The 18,394-nt window shown below is 44.2% G+C and overlaps 1 protein-coding gene across 1 annotated transcript in view; it reads right to left on the bottom strand.

The window, feature by feature from the left end:
- The window catches only part of LOC139379217 (ephrin-A3-like), a 173,700-nt gene extending 155,574 nt beyond the window's left edge, over positions 1-18,126 (bottom strand). Inside the window, exon 1 of the mRNA XM_071122029.1 lies at positions 17,980-18,126. Within this exon, the coding sequence (XP_070978130.1) occupies positions 17,980-18,086 (107 nt within the window). The 5' untranslated portion in view covers positions 18,087-18,126. The remainder of the gene's footprint in view (positions 1-17,979) is intronic.
- Positions 18,127-18,394: the final 268 nt, after the last annotated feature.

The raw sequence follows: 18,394 nt of genomic DNA, 5'->3' as shown, positions 1-18,394 counted from the left end.
TATATATATAAATATGATCCCTCCCTCTGTGTCTCTCTCTCTCTATATATATGATCCCTCCCTCTGTGTCTCTCTCTCTATATATATGATCCCTCCCTCTGTGTCTCTGTCTCTATATATATATATATATGATCCCTCCCTCTGTGTCTCTGTCTCTATATATATTTATATGATCCCTCCCTCTGTGTCTCTCTCTCTCTATATATATATATATGATCCCTCCCTCTGTGTCTCTCTATCTATATATATGTTCCCTCCCTCTGTGTCTCTCTCTCTATATATATATGTTCCCTCCCTCTGTGTCTCTCTCTATATATATATGTTCCCTCCCTCTCCCTCTCTCTCTCTCTATATATATATATGTTCCCTCCCTCTGTGTCTCTCTGTCTATATATATATATATATATATGATCCCTCCCTCTGTGTCTCTCTCTATATATATATGATCCCCCCCTCTGTGTCTCTTTCTCTATATATATGTTCCCTCCCTCTGTGTCTCTCTATATATATATGTTCCCTCCCTCTGTGTCTCTCTCTCTATATATATATATATGTTCCCTCCCTCTGTGTCTCTCTCTCTCTCTCTCTCTCTCTCTCTCTCTCTCTCTCTCTCTCTCTCTCTCTCTCTCTCTATATATATATATATATATATATATATATATATATGTTCCCTCCCTCCGTGTCTCTCTCTATATATATGTTCCCTCCCTCTGTGTCTCTCTCTATATATATATGTTCCCTCTCGCTCTATATATATATGTTCCCTCCCTCTGTGTCTCTCTCTCTCTCTCTCTCGCTCTCTCTCGCTCTCTCTCTCTATATATATATATATATATATATATATATATATGTTCCCTCCCTCCGTGTCTCTCTCTATATATATGATCCCTCCCTCTGTGTCTCTCTCTATATATATATGATCCCTCCCTCCGTGTCTCTCTCTGTATATATATGATCCCTCCCTCTGTGTCTCTCTCTATATATATATGATCCCTCCCTCTGTGTCTCTCTCTATATATATATGTTCCCTCCCTCTGTGTCTCTCTCTATATATATGTTCCCTCCCTCTGTGTCTCTCTCTGTATATATGTTCCCTCCCTCTGTGTCTCTATATATATGTTCCCTCCCTCTCCCTCTCTCTCTCTATATATATATATGATCCCTCCCTCTGTGTCTCTCTCTCTATATAAATATGTTCCCTCCCTCTCCCTCTCTCTCTATATATATATATATGTTCCCTCCCTCTGTGTCTCTCTCTATATATATGTTCCCTCCCTCTGTGTCTCTCTCTATATATATATGTTCCCTCCCTCTGTGTCTCTCTCTATATATATGTTCCCTCCCTCTGTGTCTCTCTCTATATATATTCTCCCTCCCTCTGTGTCTCTCTCTCTATATATATATGTTCCCTCCCTCTGTGTCTCTCTCTGTATATATGTTCCCTCCCTCTGTCTCTCTCTATATATATGTTCCCTCCCTCTGTGTCTCTCTCTATATATATGTTCCCTCCCTCTGTGTCTCTCTCTCTATATATGTTCCCTCCCTCTGTGTCTCTCTCTATATATATGTTCCCTCCCTCTGTGTCTCTCTCTATATATATGTTCCCTCCCTCTGTGTCTCTCTATATATATATGTTCCCTCCCTCTGTATCTCTCTCTATATATATATGTTCCCTCCCTCTGTGTCTCTCTCTAAATATATGTTCACTCCCTCTGTCTCTCTCTCTATATATATATATATATATATATATATATATATATATATATGTTCTCTCTCTATATATATATGTTCCCTCCCTCTGTATCTCTCTCTATATATATATGTTCCCTCCCTCTGTCTCTCTCTATATATATATATGTCCCCTCCCTCTGTCTCTCTCTCTATATATATATATATATATATATGTTCTCCCTATATATATATATGTTCCCTCCCTTTGTCTCTCTCTCTATATATATATATGTATGTTCCCTCTCTCTGTGTCTCTCTCTATATATATATATATATATATGTTCCCTCCCTCTGTGTCTATCTCTCTCTCTATATATATATATGTTCCCTCCCTCTGTGTCTCTCTCTATATATATATATGTTCCCTCCCTCTGTGTCTCTCTCTATATATATATGTTCCCTCCCTCTGTGTCTTTCTCTATATATATGTTCCCTCTCTCTGTGTCTCTCTCTCTATATATATATATATATGTTCCCTCCCTCTATGTATATCTCTCTCTCTATATATATATGTTCCCTCCCTCTGTGTCTATCTCTCTCTATATATATATATGATCCCTCCCTCTGTGTCTCTCTCTAAATATATATATATGTTCCCTCCCTCTGTGTCTCTCTCTAAATATATGTTCCCTCCCTCTGTGTCTCTCTCTAAATATATGTTCCCTCCCTCTGTGTCTCTCTCTAAATATATGTTCCCTCCCTCTGTTTCTCTCTCTAAATATATGTTCCCTCCCTCTGTGTCTCTGTCTCTATATGTATTTGCGTGGAGCCCCAGATCGAGGGAGATTATCAGTGGTCTTGTATGTCTTCCATTTCCTAATAATTGCTCCCACAGTTGATTTCTTCAAACCAAGCTGCTTTCCTATTGCAGATTCAGTCTTCCCAGCCTGGTGCAGGTCTACAATTTTTTTTCTGGTGTCCTTTGACAGCTCTTTGGTCTTGGCCATAGTGGAGTTTGGAGTGTGACTGTTTGAGGTTGTGGACAGGTGTCTTTTATACTGATAACAAGTTCAAACAGGTGCCATTAATATAGGTAACGAGTGGAGGACAGAGGAGCCTCTTAACCTCTTTGATCTCTAGGGGCGCTATTTCATTTTTGGATAAAAAACGTTCCCGTTTTAAGCGCGATATTTTGTCACGAAAAGATGCTCGACTATGCATATTCTTGACAGTTTTTGAAAGAAAACACTCTGAAGTTTCAGAATCTGCAAAGATATTGTCTGTAAGTGCCCCAGAACTCATTCTACAGGCGAAACCAAGATGATGCGTCAACCAGGAAATGAGCAGAATTTCTGAAGCTCTGTTTTCCATTGTCTCCTTATATGGCTGTGATTGCGCAAGGAATGAGCCTACACTTTCTGTCGTTCCCCCAAGATGTTAGTAGCATTGTGACGTATTTGTAGGCATATCATTGGAAGATTGACCATAAGAGACTACATTTTCCAAGTGTCCGCCTGGTGTCCCTGCGTCGAAATTGGAGCGTAAAGCCAGGTGCAATTATTTTTCCATTTGAGAGCAAGGAGAAACCAGGCTTCCACGAAGGATATATCATTGAAGAGATATGTGGAAAAACACCTTGAGGATTGATTCTAAACCACGTTTGCCATGTTTCAGTCGATATTATGGAGTTAATTTGGAAAAAAGTTCGTGTTTTGAGGGCTGAATTTTCGTTTTTTTTTTTTTTTTTTTTTTTTTGGGAGCCAAATGTGATGTACAAAACGGAGCTATTTCTAATACACAAAGAATCTTTTTGGAAAAACTGAGCATCTGCTATCTAACTGAGAGTCTCCTCATTGAAAACATCAGAAGTTCTTCAAAGGTAAGTTATTTTATTTGAAGGCTTTACTTGTTTTTGTGATAGTTGCCTGCTAAATGCTAACGCTAACGCTAATGCTAACGCTAAATGCTACGCTAGCTAGCTACTGTTACACAAATGATTGTTTTCCTATGGTTGAAAAGCATATTTTGAAAATCTGAGATGACAGTGTTGTTAACAAAAGGCTAAGCTTGAGAGATAGCATATTTATTTCATTTCATTTGCGATTCATTTGCGATCATGAATAGTTAACGTTGCGTTATGGTAATGAGCTTAGGTCTATAAATAGAATCCCGGATCCGGGTTTGGTCGTCGCAACAGGTTAAAGAAGAAGTTACAGGTCTGTGAGAGCCAGAAATCTTGCTTGTTTGTAGATGACCAAATACTTATTTTCCACCATAATTTGCAAATAAATTCATTAAAAATCCTACAATGTGATTTTCTGGATTTTTTTTCTCATTTTGTCTGTCATAGTTGAAGTGTACCTATGATGAAAATTACAGGCCTCTCTCATCTTTTTAAACAGGAGAACTTGCACAATTGGTGGCTGACTAAATACCTTTTTTGTCCCACTGTAGGCTACATACAGATTATATACATGCTACATACAGGCTATATACAGGCTACATATAGGCTATATACAGGCTTAATACAGGTTATGCACATGCTACATATAGGCTATATACAGGCTTAATACAGGTTATGTACAGGCTACATATAGACTACATAAAGATTACATATAGGCTACATACATATTATATACAGGCTATATACAGGCTATATACAGGCTACATACAGGCTATATGCAGGCTACATACAGGCTATATACAGATTACATATAGGCTACATATAGATTATATACAGGCTATAAACAGGCTATAGAGAGTTTATATACAAGCTACACATAGGTTACATACAGATTACATGTAGGCAACATATAGATTATATACAGGTTACATACAGATTATATACAGGTTACGTACAGATTACATTTTTTTTTTTTAAATTTGCACCTTTATTTAACCAGGTAGGCCAGTTGAGAGCAAGTTCTCATTTACAATTGCGACCTGGCCAAGATAAAGCATAGCAGTTTGACACATACAACGACACAGATTTACACATGGAGTAAAACAAACATACAGTCAATAATACAGTATAAACAAGTCTATATACGATGTGAGCAAATGAGGGGAGGTAAAGGCAAAAAAAGGCCATGGTGGCAAAGTAAATACAATATAGCAAGTAAAACACTGGAATGGTAGATTTGCAGTGGAAGAATGTGCAAAGTAGAAATAAAAATAATGGGGTGCAAAGGAGCAAAATAAATAAATAAATAAAATAAATACAGTAGGGAAAGAGGTAGTTGTTTGGGCTAAATTATAGGTGGGCTATGTACAGGTGCAGTAATCTGTGAGCTGCTCTGACAGTTGGTGCTTAAAGCTAGTGAGGGAGATAGATACATATAGGCAACATATATATTAAATACAGGCTACATACAGGCTATATACAGATTACATATAGACTACAAATATATTATATACAGGCTATATACAGGCTATTTACAGGCTACATATAGGATATATACAGGCTATATACAGGTTATATACAGGCTACATATAGGCTACATACAGATTACATACAGGCTATATGCAGGCTACATACAGGCTATATACAGATTACATATAGGCTGCATACAGATTACATACAGGCTATATACAGGCTATATAGAGTTTATATACAAGCTAAATATAGGTTACATACAGATTACATACACGCTATGTACAGGCGATATACAGGCTACATACAGATTACATACAAGCTATATACAGGCTATATATAGGCCACATAAAGATTATATCCAGGCTATATACAGGCTACATACAGATTACATACAGGCTATATACAGGCTATATATAGGCCACATAAAGATTATATCCAGGCTATATACGGGCTACATACAGATTACATGCAGGCTATGTACAGGCTATATATAGGCTACATACAGACTATATACAGGCTACATATAGGCTACATACATATTGCATTCAGGCTATGTACAGGCTATATATAGGCTACATACAGATTATATACAGGCTACATATAGGCTACATACAGATTACATACAGGCTATGTACAGGCTATATATAGGCTACATACAGATTATATACAGGCTACATATAGGCTACACATAGGCTACATACAGATTACATAAGGCTATATACAGACTATATGCAGGCTACATACAGGTTATATACAGCTTACATACAGGATACATACAAACTACATACAGGCTACATACAGGTTATATACAGCTTACATACAGGCTACATACAAACTACATACAAACTACATACAGGCTACATACAGGTTATATACAGCTTACATACAGGCTACATACAAACTACATACAGGCTACATACAGGTTATATACAGCTTACAATCAGGCTACATACAAACTACATACAGGCTACATACAGACTATTTACACCTTCTCTCTCTGTTTACTGTTTCTCTGCATGTTATGAATTTCTGTAGAATTACCAAGACAATTGCTTTTTGTATCTCTCTTCAAAACAACAGTATGTTGTCCTGGACCATATGTCTGCCTGCCTGCCTGCCTGCCTGCCTGCCTGCCTGCCTGCCTGCCTGCCTGCCTGCCTGCCTGCCTGCCTGCCTGCCTGCCTGTCTGTCTGTCTGTCTGTCTGTCTGTCTGTCTGTCTGCGTGCGTGTGTGTGTGTGTGTGTGGTGGTTGTTTTTCTGTTAGGTGTAGCTGAGAACCGAAACAAATGTGTTACTTTCTACTGGTTGAGTAATAATAATGAACTCTCTTGGTCAACATCCCTCATACCACCCTGGTAGTGCTGTGTTCATGTCGAAATCACTTCAATCATAATCTGGGTTTCACACACATATGAAAGCAGGGACACACACACACACATACACACTCACACACACACGCACCACGCACGCACACACACACACACACAGTTTGACATCAGCAGTCTCCTATGTTTAGTCATTGTATCCAAGTTGGTGAATCATAATATGTTGTCAATAGTGATTATTAACAGTAGACCAATCCACTTTGTTGTGATTCAGCTCAGCATATGGACTCAAACTGCTGCTATGCTACAATCCTTAACTACATCACACACACACGCACACACACCATATGCGCATATGGATGTGTGTGAGTGTGTCTGTGTGTTGGTGAAACTGCTGACAGTTAACATTATTACTCCCTCCCTGTCAGAGAGAGAGAGGAGGAGAGAATTAAGGGCCGAAGATCAATACACACACACACACACTCACACGCACGCACAAACACACACACACACACGCGCACACACACACGCACACACAAACGCACAAACACACACGCACACACACACACGCATGCACAAACACACGCACGCACACACGCACACACGCACAAACACACAAACACACACACGCACACACACACACACTCACGCACACACACACACACGCACGCGCACACACGCACACACACACACACGCACACACACACACTCACGCACACACACACATGCGCGCACAAACACACACACAGCGATTAGAAAGTGTTTGTAAACATCACTACCCAGTTATTAGCATGTGATTATTCCCCTGTTGGAGTGGAGACACATGCTGAGAGAAACCCTGGTCGTACATGTGTGTGTTGACTACTGACTGTTTCCCTCAGTCTTTCACAGTGGTTTTGAAGACTGCAACACATATACTCCTCTGAATTACAACCCACACAACTTGTTATTCTTCAAAAGGTCTTTTACAACCAAGACAATTGGGATGAAACCATGATTTCAGTGCAAACTAACAGAGATGAGAGTTGCCGTCTGATTCAAGACCAAAGCCAGTCAGAATCGGATTTCGCATTGCTGCACCATGCCCTAACAGGCCATTTCCATGGTAACGCCTCTGATTAGCCAATCACATCAGAGAGAAGGTGTTTGAGGAAATGAAAGGACCAATCAGAGAGTGTGGCGCCCAGGAGTGGGGAACGATGATGTACACACACTTCAGATGAAGGAGTGTCTTTGTGTGTGTTTGTCACGACCTGACCATAGAAAGCCTTTATTTTCTATGGTAGAGTAGGTCAGGGCATGACTAGGGGTTAGTCTAGTTTATTATTTCTATGTGGGGTTCTAGGTTTGTTTTTCTACGTTGGTGTTTGTGTATGATTCCCAATTAGAGGCAGCTGGTAATCGTTGTCTCTAATTGGGGATCATATTTAAGTAGCTGTTTTTCTCACCTGTGTTTATGGGATATTGTTTTGAGTTAGTGCACGTAGCATCTCTGTAGTCACGGTTCGTTGTTAGTTTATTGTTTATTTTATTTTTGTATTTTCTTAGTTTTACTTTCTATTAAATAATGTGGAACTCAACATCCGCTGCGCATTTATTCTAGCGAACGTGACAGTGCTGTTGAAACACACAGACACATACATATATTCAGGAGGCCCACCGGGGGTTTAAAGTCCAACACAAGGGGGACAGGTTATGTTAACACTGTCACACTCCACTATCTGACCATAGAGGAACTGCGTGGAGGACAGAGGGATAAGGAGGAGAGGAAAAAGAAAGGAAGAGAAAACATTATTCTGAAACTTTTTACTTGAGAGACTGTGGCCTTCCCAAGAGAGGAGAGAGAGAGAGAGAGGCAGAGAGAGTGAGAGAGGGAGAGAGAGAGAGAGGGAGAGAGAGAGAGGGAGAGGGAGAGAGAGAGAGAGAGAGAGAGAGGCAGAGAGAGAGAGAGAGGCAGAGAGAGAGTGAGAGAGAAAGAGAGGGAGAGAGAGAGAGAGAGAGAGAGAGAGGGAGAGAGAGAGAGAGAGAGAGAGAGAGAGAGACTGTGGCCTTCCCAAGAGAGGAGAGAGAGAGAGAGAGGCAGAGAGAGAGAGAGAGAGAGGGAGAGAGAGAGTGAGAGTGAGAGAGAGAGAGAGAGAGCATAACTTGTTTCTTCACCTCTTTTAATTTGTATCAGGCAACACCAATTTATCAACTCTCCCTACCAAACATTACCCGTATGATAAGACAACAAAACCAAGTCTTCTAACACACACAGACACACACACACACAGACACACACACACACACACACACACACACACACACACACACACACACACACACACCGTACTCCTCATCACTCAGAACACACACAGACACACACACGTCTGTTTTCGGTTTCATTTAGTTCTCTTGTTGGTTTTGTATTTTAGTGTTCTGAGTTCTATTAAAGAATATGAACACTTACCACCCTGCACATTGGTCCTCACCTTCTTCCACCACAGACAACCGTTACACTTATTAACAAAGCACCTGATTCCTGTGCCTGCATGGCTCAATAAGGATTACTGGGCCTTCGTAGGAGGTGATGTGTGTGTATGTTCATTAGTGTGTGTGCATGTGTGTGTGGCTATCGGCACTGAGATAGCAGCTTCAACTGACGGTGGCAGTGCAGAGCGCTATGATTAACGACTAGTACACACACATCTCATTGTGATAGAGAGGGAGGAATATTCCCTTCTGTGAGCAGATTCACAAATGGTAATGGTGTTGTTCTAAGTAGGCCTGGCAGACTGATAGGTTGGTGTTGCTGTCAGGGGGCTGGACGATCAGTCGACTAAATCCTCTAACCACACACACACACGTGTGCACACACACACACTCTGAACCTGCACAGCAAATTGGAATAAAAATTCCAACTGTTGGATATCTTAACTCTGGCTGGATTCCAATAGAAATTACACATCACTTTGCAAGCCAGCATAATGTGACTTGCAGGCCTGATGTGGCCTGTAAACCAGGAATTTCCTATCACCACTGTGTTAGGGTAAAACTAGGCCATCAAAACAAGGCCCTGATTCACTTATATTTTCATTTGGTAAAAGTCTCAGGCATTTAAATGAAAAGAATTCAACAACCATGTCTCTGTCACTAACAAATACAGTCATGGATGGTAACTCTACAATTCACTGGAAAACATTTAAAACAACATCCAAAATGACTTACTGTAACAGTGTTTTTGATTAACACTAATAGGAGTTAACTTTAGATCATAACTCATGTTAAACAGAAATAACACTGAGTGTTAATTACCCCAATGTGTTCGGTTTGATTATAAACTGTTGTTCCAGCCCTGAATGCTGATTGGCTGACAGACATGGTATATCAAACCGTATACCACAGGAATGACAAAACATTTATTTTTACTGCTCTTTTTACTGTTATAAACGGTGACCCGTTTATAACAGCAATAAAGCACCTCGGTGATTTGTGGTATACGGCCAATATACCACGGCTAAGGGCTGTGTCCAGGCACACCGAAATGTTTAGTGTGTAAGAACAGCCTTAGCCGTCGTATACTGGCTAAAGAGCAAACCCCCTCGTGCCTGATTGCTTAGTTGTCCCATGGCATTGTTGAATACTCCTTTCTGACTGGCTTGAAGGGCATTCTAGAGCGTGCATTATTTCCCTATAACGCATGATTTATTTGCACGGTAGAATTCAATGACTATAGTTTAATTTTTACATGCTTTCTTTGAGCTGCTTTTGAAAGCAAAAGTTGAATTGAAAACAGTATTGGTATTGTTGAATTAGATTTTGATAAGCTAGGTTTGTTTAGCTAAACTAGCACGTCTGTTTGTTTGGTTACCACAGCAGCTACTGCTGCTATGCTAAACTTGCTAGCTACTTCAGTGGATGTTGAACAATTTTCTAGTGGCAAATGTTTTAAATTATAGCCATGGTATAAAAAGATAATCAACTCCGGGCTCTATGCGTCCTCTGGAAAATAATGTGTTGTGAAAACATCTTTCACACCGTTCATTATTTTTCCGAGAACGCATAGCCCCTAGTTGATTATCCCTCATGTAACACTGGCAAGTATAATGCGGTGTTCATTTTTTACATTAAAACTCCAAATGAAACACTTATCAGTGTACTTTTTACACTCTGTGGAGTGGGACCATATGTACTCTGAGATAGTGTTAAAATTAACTTGATTTATCATTGCAACATTCTTCTGTCACTCGCTCTCTCTCTTCCTCTCTTTCGCTCTCTTGCTCTCAATTAAATTCAAAGGACTTTATTGGCATGGGAAACATTTGCACATAGCCTGAGTGAATATCAAAGACTCTACATTGATCCTCCTCCTCCCTACCCAACCACACACCCACCCACACACACCCACCCACACACACACACACACACACACACACACACACACACACACACACACACACACACACACACACACACCGTACCTGACGTGTACAGGGAGCCTTTGTAGGAATGATTATTTGTTTATTCCTGGTCAGTGATATACGGAGCTCCTCAGACAGACACACTACCTCATACACTCCAGACAGACACTACCTCATACACTCCAGACAGACACTACCTCATACACTCCAGACAGACACTACCTCATACACTCCAGACAGACACACAGACATACACTCCTCATTCATACAGTCCAGACAGACACACTACCTCATACAGTCCAGACAGACACACTACCTCACACACTCCAGAGAGACACACTACCTCATACACCCCACACAGACTCACTACCTCATACACTCCAGACAGCCACTTTACCTCACACACTCCAGACAGACACACTACCTCATACACTCCGGACAGATACACTACCTCATACACTGCGGACAGACACACTACCTCATACACTCTGGACAGACACACTACCTCATACACTCCGGACAGTCACACTACCTCATACACTCCGGACAGACACACTACCTCATACACTCCAGACAGACACACTACCTCATACACTCCGGACAGACACACTATCTCATACACTCCGGACAGACACACTACCTCGTACACTTCAGACAGACACACTACCTCGTACACTCTAAACAGACACACTACCTCATACACTCCAGACAGACACACTACCTCATACACTCCAGACAGACACACTACCTCATACACTCTGGATAGACACACTACCTCATACACTCCAGACAGACACACTACCTCATACACTCCAGACAGACACACTACCTCATACACTCCAGACAGACACACTACCTCATACACTCCAGACAGACACACTACCTCATACACTCCAGACAGACACACTACCTCATACACTCCAGACAGACACACTACCTCATACACTCCAGACAGACAAACTACCTCATACACTCCAGACAGACACACTACCTCATACACTCCAGACAGACACATTACCTCATACACTCTGGATAGACACACTACCTCATACACTTCAGACAGACACACTACCTCATACACTCCAGACAGACACACTACCTCATACACTCTGGACAGAAACACTATTATACATTTATTCAGCAACATGGTGGAACTGAACATCTATTTATTTCACAAACACCCACACACACACACACACACTCCCGGCCGGCCCAGTGGTAGTTCATGTCCAGGGGGTGGGGGATAATAAGTGATTTAATGGACCGGTGGCTTTGTTTTTGTTTCAGTCACCTGTCGTCAAGCAGGGCCTTCGACCATGTACCAGCGTTATCGATGATGCTCAACTCACAGTTCTAAAATAAGTACGGTTCTGGAGATGGCTGTGTGGGTCCAAGTTACAGTCCATTTGTTCCTGCATTTAAAGCAGCAGAGGTCAGAAAGGGACATATTATCACAGCCAGATCCACTGAGAAATTCCACATCCGTCCAGGTGCCCAAGACGTCAGGAGATGACTTCAAAACTGCCACTAGGAACAAGGTTGAGCGCTATTACCATCAAGTAGGCTTGGGTTTTGCTTTGGCGATCTCTGGCTCAGAGGGTCGCATGTTCAATCCCAGAGCTAGGCACTAGTTTAATTATGACTATTTTTTAACCCTATTCCAAACCTTAACCCTTAACCATTTGGAGTTAACGTAACCTTCTAAATACGATGCTATGGTCAAACGTAGTATTCTGCAATGAGAGTGTGAGAGCTTGTTGTATCACAACCCTTCTTACAGTTAGAAGACAGCCCTATTACAGGTTTATGCCAGGGGCATCTCTCTCTCTCTCTCTCTCTCAGTTTGATTCTGCCCTAACTAGGCCAAGAGGCAGAGGTAACGCAGTGTGTGTGTGTGTGTGTGTGTGTGTGTGTGTGTGTGTGTGTGTGTGTGTGTGTGTGTGTGTGTGTGTGTGTGTGTGTGTGTGTGTGTGTGTGTGTGTGTGTGTGTGTGTGTGTGTGTGTGTCTGTGTCTGTGTGTCTGTGTGTGTATGAGGTATGAGAGAGAGAGAGAGAGAGAGAGAGAGAGAGAGAGAGAGAGAGAGAGAGAGAGAGAGACGGAGCGAGAGAGAGGGAGCGAGAGAGAGAAAGAAGAAGAGAGAGAGAGAGAGAGTGAGAGAGAGAGAGAGAGAGAGAGAGAGAGAGAGAGAGAGAGAGAGAGAGAGAGAGAGAGAGAGAGAACTAGAGGGAGGTCCACTGAGATACAGTGTTCTTTAATTAACCACACTCCTCAACAAAAGAGACACACACTGCCATGGCTGACTGTCCACAGAGGCTGTATATGTGTGTGTGTGAGTGTGTGTGCGTAGGTAGGTAAAACAGGGATGAGCTGGGAGTCCACAGCGCTCTGCTTCATCCCAGAACAGCAGTCAGGTTAGAGTTCAAACATTACCAGACAGCTCAGATACACCCTCGGCTTTACAGAAATCAAATAGTCTGTCTCTGTCTGACAGTTTACCTGTCTGCCTACCTGCCTACCTGCCTACCTGTTTGTCTGCCTGTCTGTCTGTCTGTCTGTCTGTCTGTCTGTCTGTCTGTCTGTCTGCCTGTCTGCCCATCTGTCTGTCTGTCTGTCTGTCTGTCTGTCTGTCTGTCTGCCTGTCTGCCCACCTGTCCGTCTGTCTGTCTGTCTGTCTGTCTGTCTGTCTGTCTGTCTGCCCGTCTGTCTGTCTGTCTGTCTGTCTGCCTACCTGTCTCTCTGCCTACCTACCTACCTACCTACCTACCTACCTACCTGTCTGTCTGTCTGTCTGTCTGTCTGTCTGTCTGTCTGTCTGTCTGTCTGCCTACCTGTCTGCCTACCTGTCTGTCTGTCTGCCTACCTGTCTCTCTGCCTACCTACCTACCTACCTGCCTGTTTGTCTGTCTGTCTACCTACCTACCTTTCTACCTGCCTACCTGTCTGCCTACCTGTCTGTCTGTCTGCCTACCTGTCTCTCTGCCTACCTACCTACCTACCTGCCTGTTTGTCTGTCTGTCTACCTACCTACCTTTCTACCTGTCTGTCTGTCTCCCTACCTGTCTGTCCTCCTGTCTGTCTGTCCTCCTGTCTGTCTGTCTGTCTGCCTGCCTACCTGTCTGTCTGCCCTGCCTGTTTGTAAATGTTATACTGGAGTACTATTTAAACAAATGGTAGGTAAACTTAGTGTGGGGGTGACTCGAGGACATGCCGAGGCACACATAAAAACACCTTACCGACTCAATAACCAACCAGGCATCATACTCAGACATCTTTATATTCAACCAGCGCCTCAGAGAACTGCCAGCTCAAATTGCAACGCATTCAGCGAATTTATGTTGTTGATAAAAACGTTTTATGGATGTTATGAGTTATGTCAAATGTTTGATTTTAAAGACAATATCTTCTAACTTTATGAACTCACCGTCGTAGAAAGATTTTCAACAGTCTGAATTCACCACTTGCCTCATATATTTTTTACTGTGTATTGTAAAGTAAAAAGGTACAGACCGAGAGTATTTCATCGTTGGCTGTGACATCTCAGAGTGGTGTTAACAGCCATCCATGGTATATGACCTTAATAAGATGGGTATCAATAAGAGCCATGACATTGTGTGCCAGAGTGCTAGTCTAACGAGTTAGTAGTTACTGTTCTATAGAGAGGATGAAGGGCTGGGGTTGACGTTGTTTTAGCGTCGTTAGGATTTGGAATGGGATACGATGTATGTGTTAAGACAGGGTTAGGAGAGGGGGAAGAGGGGAGGGGGAAGAGGAGAGGGGGAAGAGGAGAGGTGATAACAGAGGTCAAAAACAGATAGATGTCAAAGAGAGACAAAAGAAAAACTGAGGACTAGAGCAGGAAAAAGGCCTGAGAGAGAGAGAGAGGCAGAGAGAGAGAGAGAGAGAGAGGGAGAGAGAGAGGGGCAGAGAGAGAGAGAGAGAGAGAGGGGGGGGGCAGAGGGAGAAAGAGAGAGAGAGGGAGGGGCTGAGGGAGAGAGAGAGAGAAAGCGGGAGGGGCAGAGAGAGAGAGAGAGAGGGGGGGGGGCAGAGAGAGAGAGCGAGAGAGAGGGGGAAGGGAGGGAGGGGCAGAGAGAGAGGGGGGGCAGAGAGAGAGAGAGGGGGAGGGAGGGGCAGAGAGAGAGAGAGCGAGAGAGAGAGGGGGAGGGAGGGGCAGAGAGAGCGAGAGAGCGAGAGGGGGAGGGAGGGGCAGAGAGCGCGAGAGAGAGAGGGGGGAGGGAGGGGCAGAGAGAGAGAGAGAGAGAGAGGGGAGGGAGGGGCAGAGACAGAGAGAGCGAGAGAGAGAGAGAGAGAGAGGGGGGGGGCAGAGAGAGAGAGTGAAGGGGAGAGAGATAGATACCTCACTTGCTTTGGCAATGTTAACACATGTTTCCCATGCCAATAAAGCCCCTTGAATTGAATTGAATAGAGAGAGCGAGAGCGAAGGAGGGGGAGAGAGATTGAATAGTGACACAGCTTGAACACAATGAGGTCAGGGTGAAGAAGTGTTCCTAATTGAACCAGATAGAAGAGAAGACTGAGGTCCTCACAGACCAACCAGAGGAACAGAGACAGAGAGGTCCTCACAGACCAACCAGAGTAACAGAGACAGAGAGGTCCTCACAGACCAACCAGAGGAACAGAGACAGAGAGGAGTGGAGGAAGAGAGGAGTGGGGGTAGAGAGGAGTGAAGGTAGAGAGGGGTGGATGAAGAGAGGAGTGGAGGAAGGGAGGAGTGGAGGTAGAGAGGGGTGGATGAAGAGAGGAGTGGAGGAAGAGAGGAGTGGAGGAAGAGAGGGGTTGAGGAAGAGAGGAGTGGAGGAAGAGAGGAATGGAGGGGTGGAGGAAGAGAGGAGTGCAGGAAGAGAGGGGTGGATGAAGAGAGGATTGGAGGAAGAGAGGAGTGGAGGTAGAGAGGAGTGCAGGAAGAGAGGAGTGGAGGTAGAGAGGGGTGGATGAAGAGAGGAGTGGAGGAAGAGAGGAGTGGAGGAAGAGAGGAGTGGAGGTAGAGAGGAGTGGATAAAGAAAGGAGTGGCGGAAGAGAGGAGTGGAGGAAGAGAGGAGTGGAGGTAGAGAAGGGTGGAGGAAGAGAGGAGTGGAGGAAGAGAGGAGTGGAGGAAGAGAGGAGTGGATGAATAGAGGAGTGGAGGAAGAGAGGAGTGGAGGAAGAAAGGAGTGGAGGAAGAGAGGAGTGGAGGAAGAGAGGAATGGAGGAAGAGAGGGGTGGAGGAAGAGAGGAGTGCAGGAAGAGAGGGGTGGATGAAGAGAGGAGTGGAGGAAGAGAGGAGTGGAGGTAGAGAGGAGTGCAGGAAGAGAGGAGTGGAGGAAGAGAGGAGTGGAGGTAGAGAGGAGTGGATAAAGAAAGGAGTGGCGGAAGAGAGGAGTGGAGGAAGAGAGGAGTGGAGGTAGAGAAGGGTGGAGGAAGAGAGGAGTGGAGGAAGAGAGGAGTGGAGGAAGAGAGGAGTGGATGAAGAGAGGAGTGGAGGAAGAGAGGAGTGGAGGAAGAGAGGAGTGGAGGAAGAGAGGAGTGGAGGTAGAGAGGAGTGCAGGAAGAGAGGAGTGGAGGAAGAGAGGAGTGGAGGTAGAGAGGAGTGGATAAAGAAAGGAGTGGCGGAAGAGAGGAGTGGAGGAAGAGAGGAGTGGAGGTAGAGAAGGGTGGAGGAAGAGAGGAGTGGAGGAAGAGAGGAGTGGAGGAAGAGAGGAGTGGATGAAGAGAGGAGTGGAGGAAGAGAGGAGTGGAGGAAGAAAGGAGTGGAGGAAGAGAGGAGTGGAGGAAGAGAGGAATGGAGGAAGAGAGGGGTGGAGGAAGAGAGGAGTGCAGGAAGAGAGGGGTGGATGAAGAGAGGAGTGGAGGAAGAGAGGAGTGGAGGTAGAGAGGAGTGCAGGAAGAGAGGAGTGGAGGAAGAGAGGAGTGGAGCTAGAGAGGGGTGGATGAAGAGAGGAGTGGAGGAAGAGAGGAGTAGAGGAAGCGAGGAGTGGAGGTAGAGAGGGGTGGATGAAGAAAGGAGTGGAGGAAGAGAGGAGTGGAGGAAGAGAGGAGTGGAGGGGAGGAAGAGAGGAGTGGAGGTAGAGAAGGGTGGAGGAAGAGAGGAGTGGAGGAAGAGAGGAGTGGAGGAAGAGAGGGGTGGAAGAAGAGAGGAGTGGAGGAAGAGAGGAGGGGAGGTAGAGAGGGGTGGAGGAAGAGAGGGGTGGAGGGAGAGAGGTGTGCAGGAAGAGAGGGGTGGAGGTAGAGAGGAGTGCAGGAAGAGAGGAGTGGAGGAAGAGAGGGGTGGAGGAAGAGAGGGGTGAATGAAGAGAAAAAATGTAGATAATTTGTAAAGGATGGAAGGAGTGAAGAACTTGCATAAATATGGAGACAAGAGAGAAGGGAGAAAGAGAGAGCAGGAGGATAGAGTGTGTGTGAAAAAGGGTAATACACACATTGAGGTGATCAGTGAGGTGTGTAGCGGGATAGAGAGAGGAGCTGTGACATGGACAATACCTCCTGGAAAACTGAGAGAATCTAAAGGGTCCGATCTGCAAGGATCAGGACAGGGAGTGATTGAGGGGAACAGTCAGACCAGGGCTTGAACCGGAGACCCTGGGTTACAGGGCAGACAGTCTGCTGTAAAGGTCCAGAGGGCGTAGTGTGCTCACATACAAGGAGACAACCCAACATAGACCTGGAGGTGATACAGTGGACTGATTCATCAGTGTAAAACGGAACGTGTGGCTTAGTTACAAATGGACTCTTTGGTTCATTTTCCAAATACAGGTGTCCTATGTATACACACACACACACACTCATCAACATACACACTGACACACACAAACACACTCATCAGTGCGCACACACACACATACACACAAACACACTCATCAGTGTGTACACACACACAGACACACAAACACACTCATCAGTGTGTAACACACAGACACACAAACACACTCATCAGTGTGTACACACACACAGACACACAAACACACTCATCAGTGTGTAACACACAGACACACAAACACACTCATCAGTGTGTAACACACAGACACACAAACACACTCATCAGTGTGTAACACACAGACAATGAATCTGACAGAAACAATGGTTATGGACATGGTTATCCCTAAAACAGTATCATGACATAAGAGACCAGGAAAACACACACACACACATACGCACACACAGCATACACACACACCGCTGCCGTAGTGAAACGTGAAGAGATGGGGTCTTACTGTATATTGGAGCTGTTCCAATGCACCGCGTGCCTGTTGGCACACACCTGGTACAAGTTTGCCCAGGTGAGAGTTAGCACACAGAGAGACAACGTTGCAAGAGCCATGCTCTCCGAATCTCTCTTTCTCCTCCGTCCTTCCCTCTCTTCTCTCTCTCTCCTTCTTTTCCTCGCGTTCGGCACCTTCACCCCACGAAATGCGGCATCCCGGATTTGGTGGTTTAAAAAATAAGAAAAAAAGACTTCAGTTGAGAGGGTAAAATACAGTAGTGTAACGGAATAAGGCTGCTGTTCCTTAACGCACTGGGGACGTGTTGTCAAACTCTAATTCCATTGTGATACGCGAGGTCCCCCTCCCCCCTAACGAGAACCCGGGTCCTTAGCTGTCCGCTGGCCGTCCGACAAGGGGGGTTCAG

This window comes from Oncorhynchus clarkii, chromosome 2 (genome assembly GCF_045791955.1).
Source record: "Oncorhynchus clarkii lewisi isolate Uvic-CL-2024 chromosome 2, UVic_Ocla_1.0, whole genome shotgun sequence".
Lineage (NCBI taxonomy): Eukaryota > Metazoa > Chordata > Actinopteri > Salmoniformes > Salmonidae > Oncorhynchus > Oncorhynchus clarkii.
The sequence above is the reverse complement of the archived record's forward strand: the minus strand, read 5'-3'. Positions and strand labels throughout refer to the sequence as shown.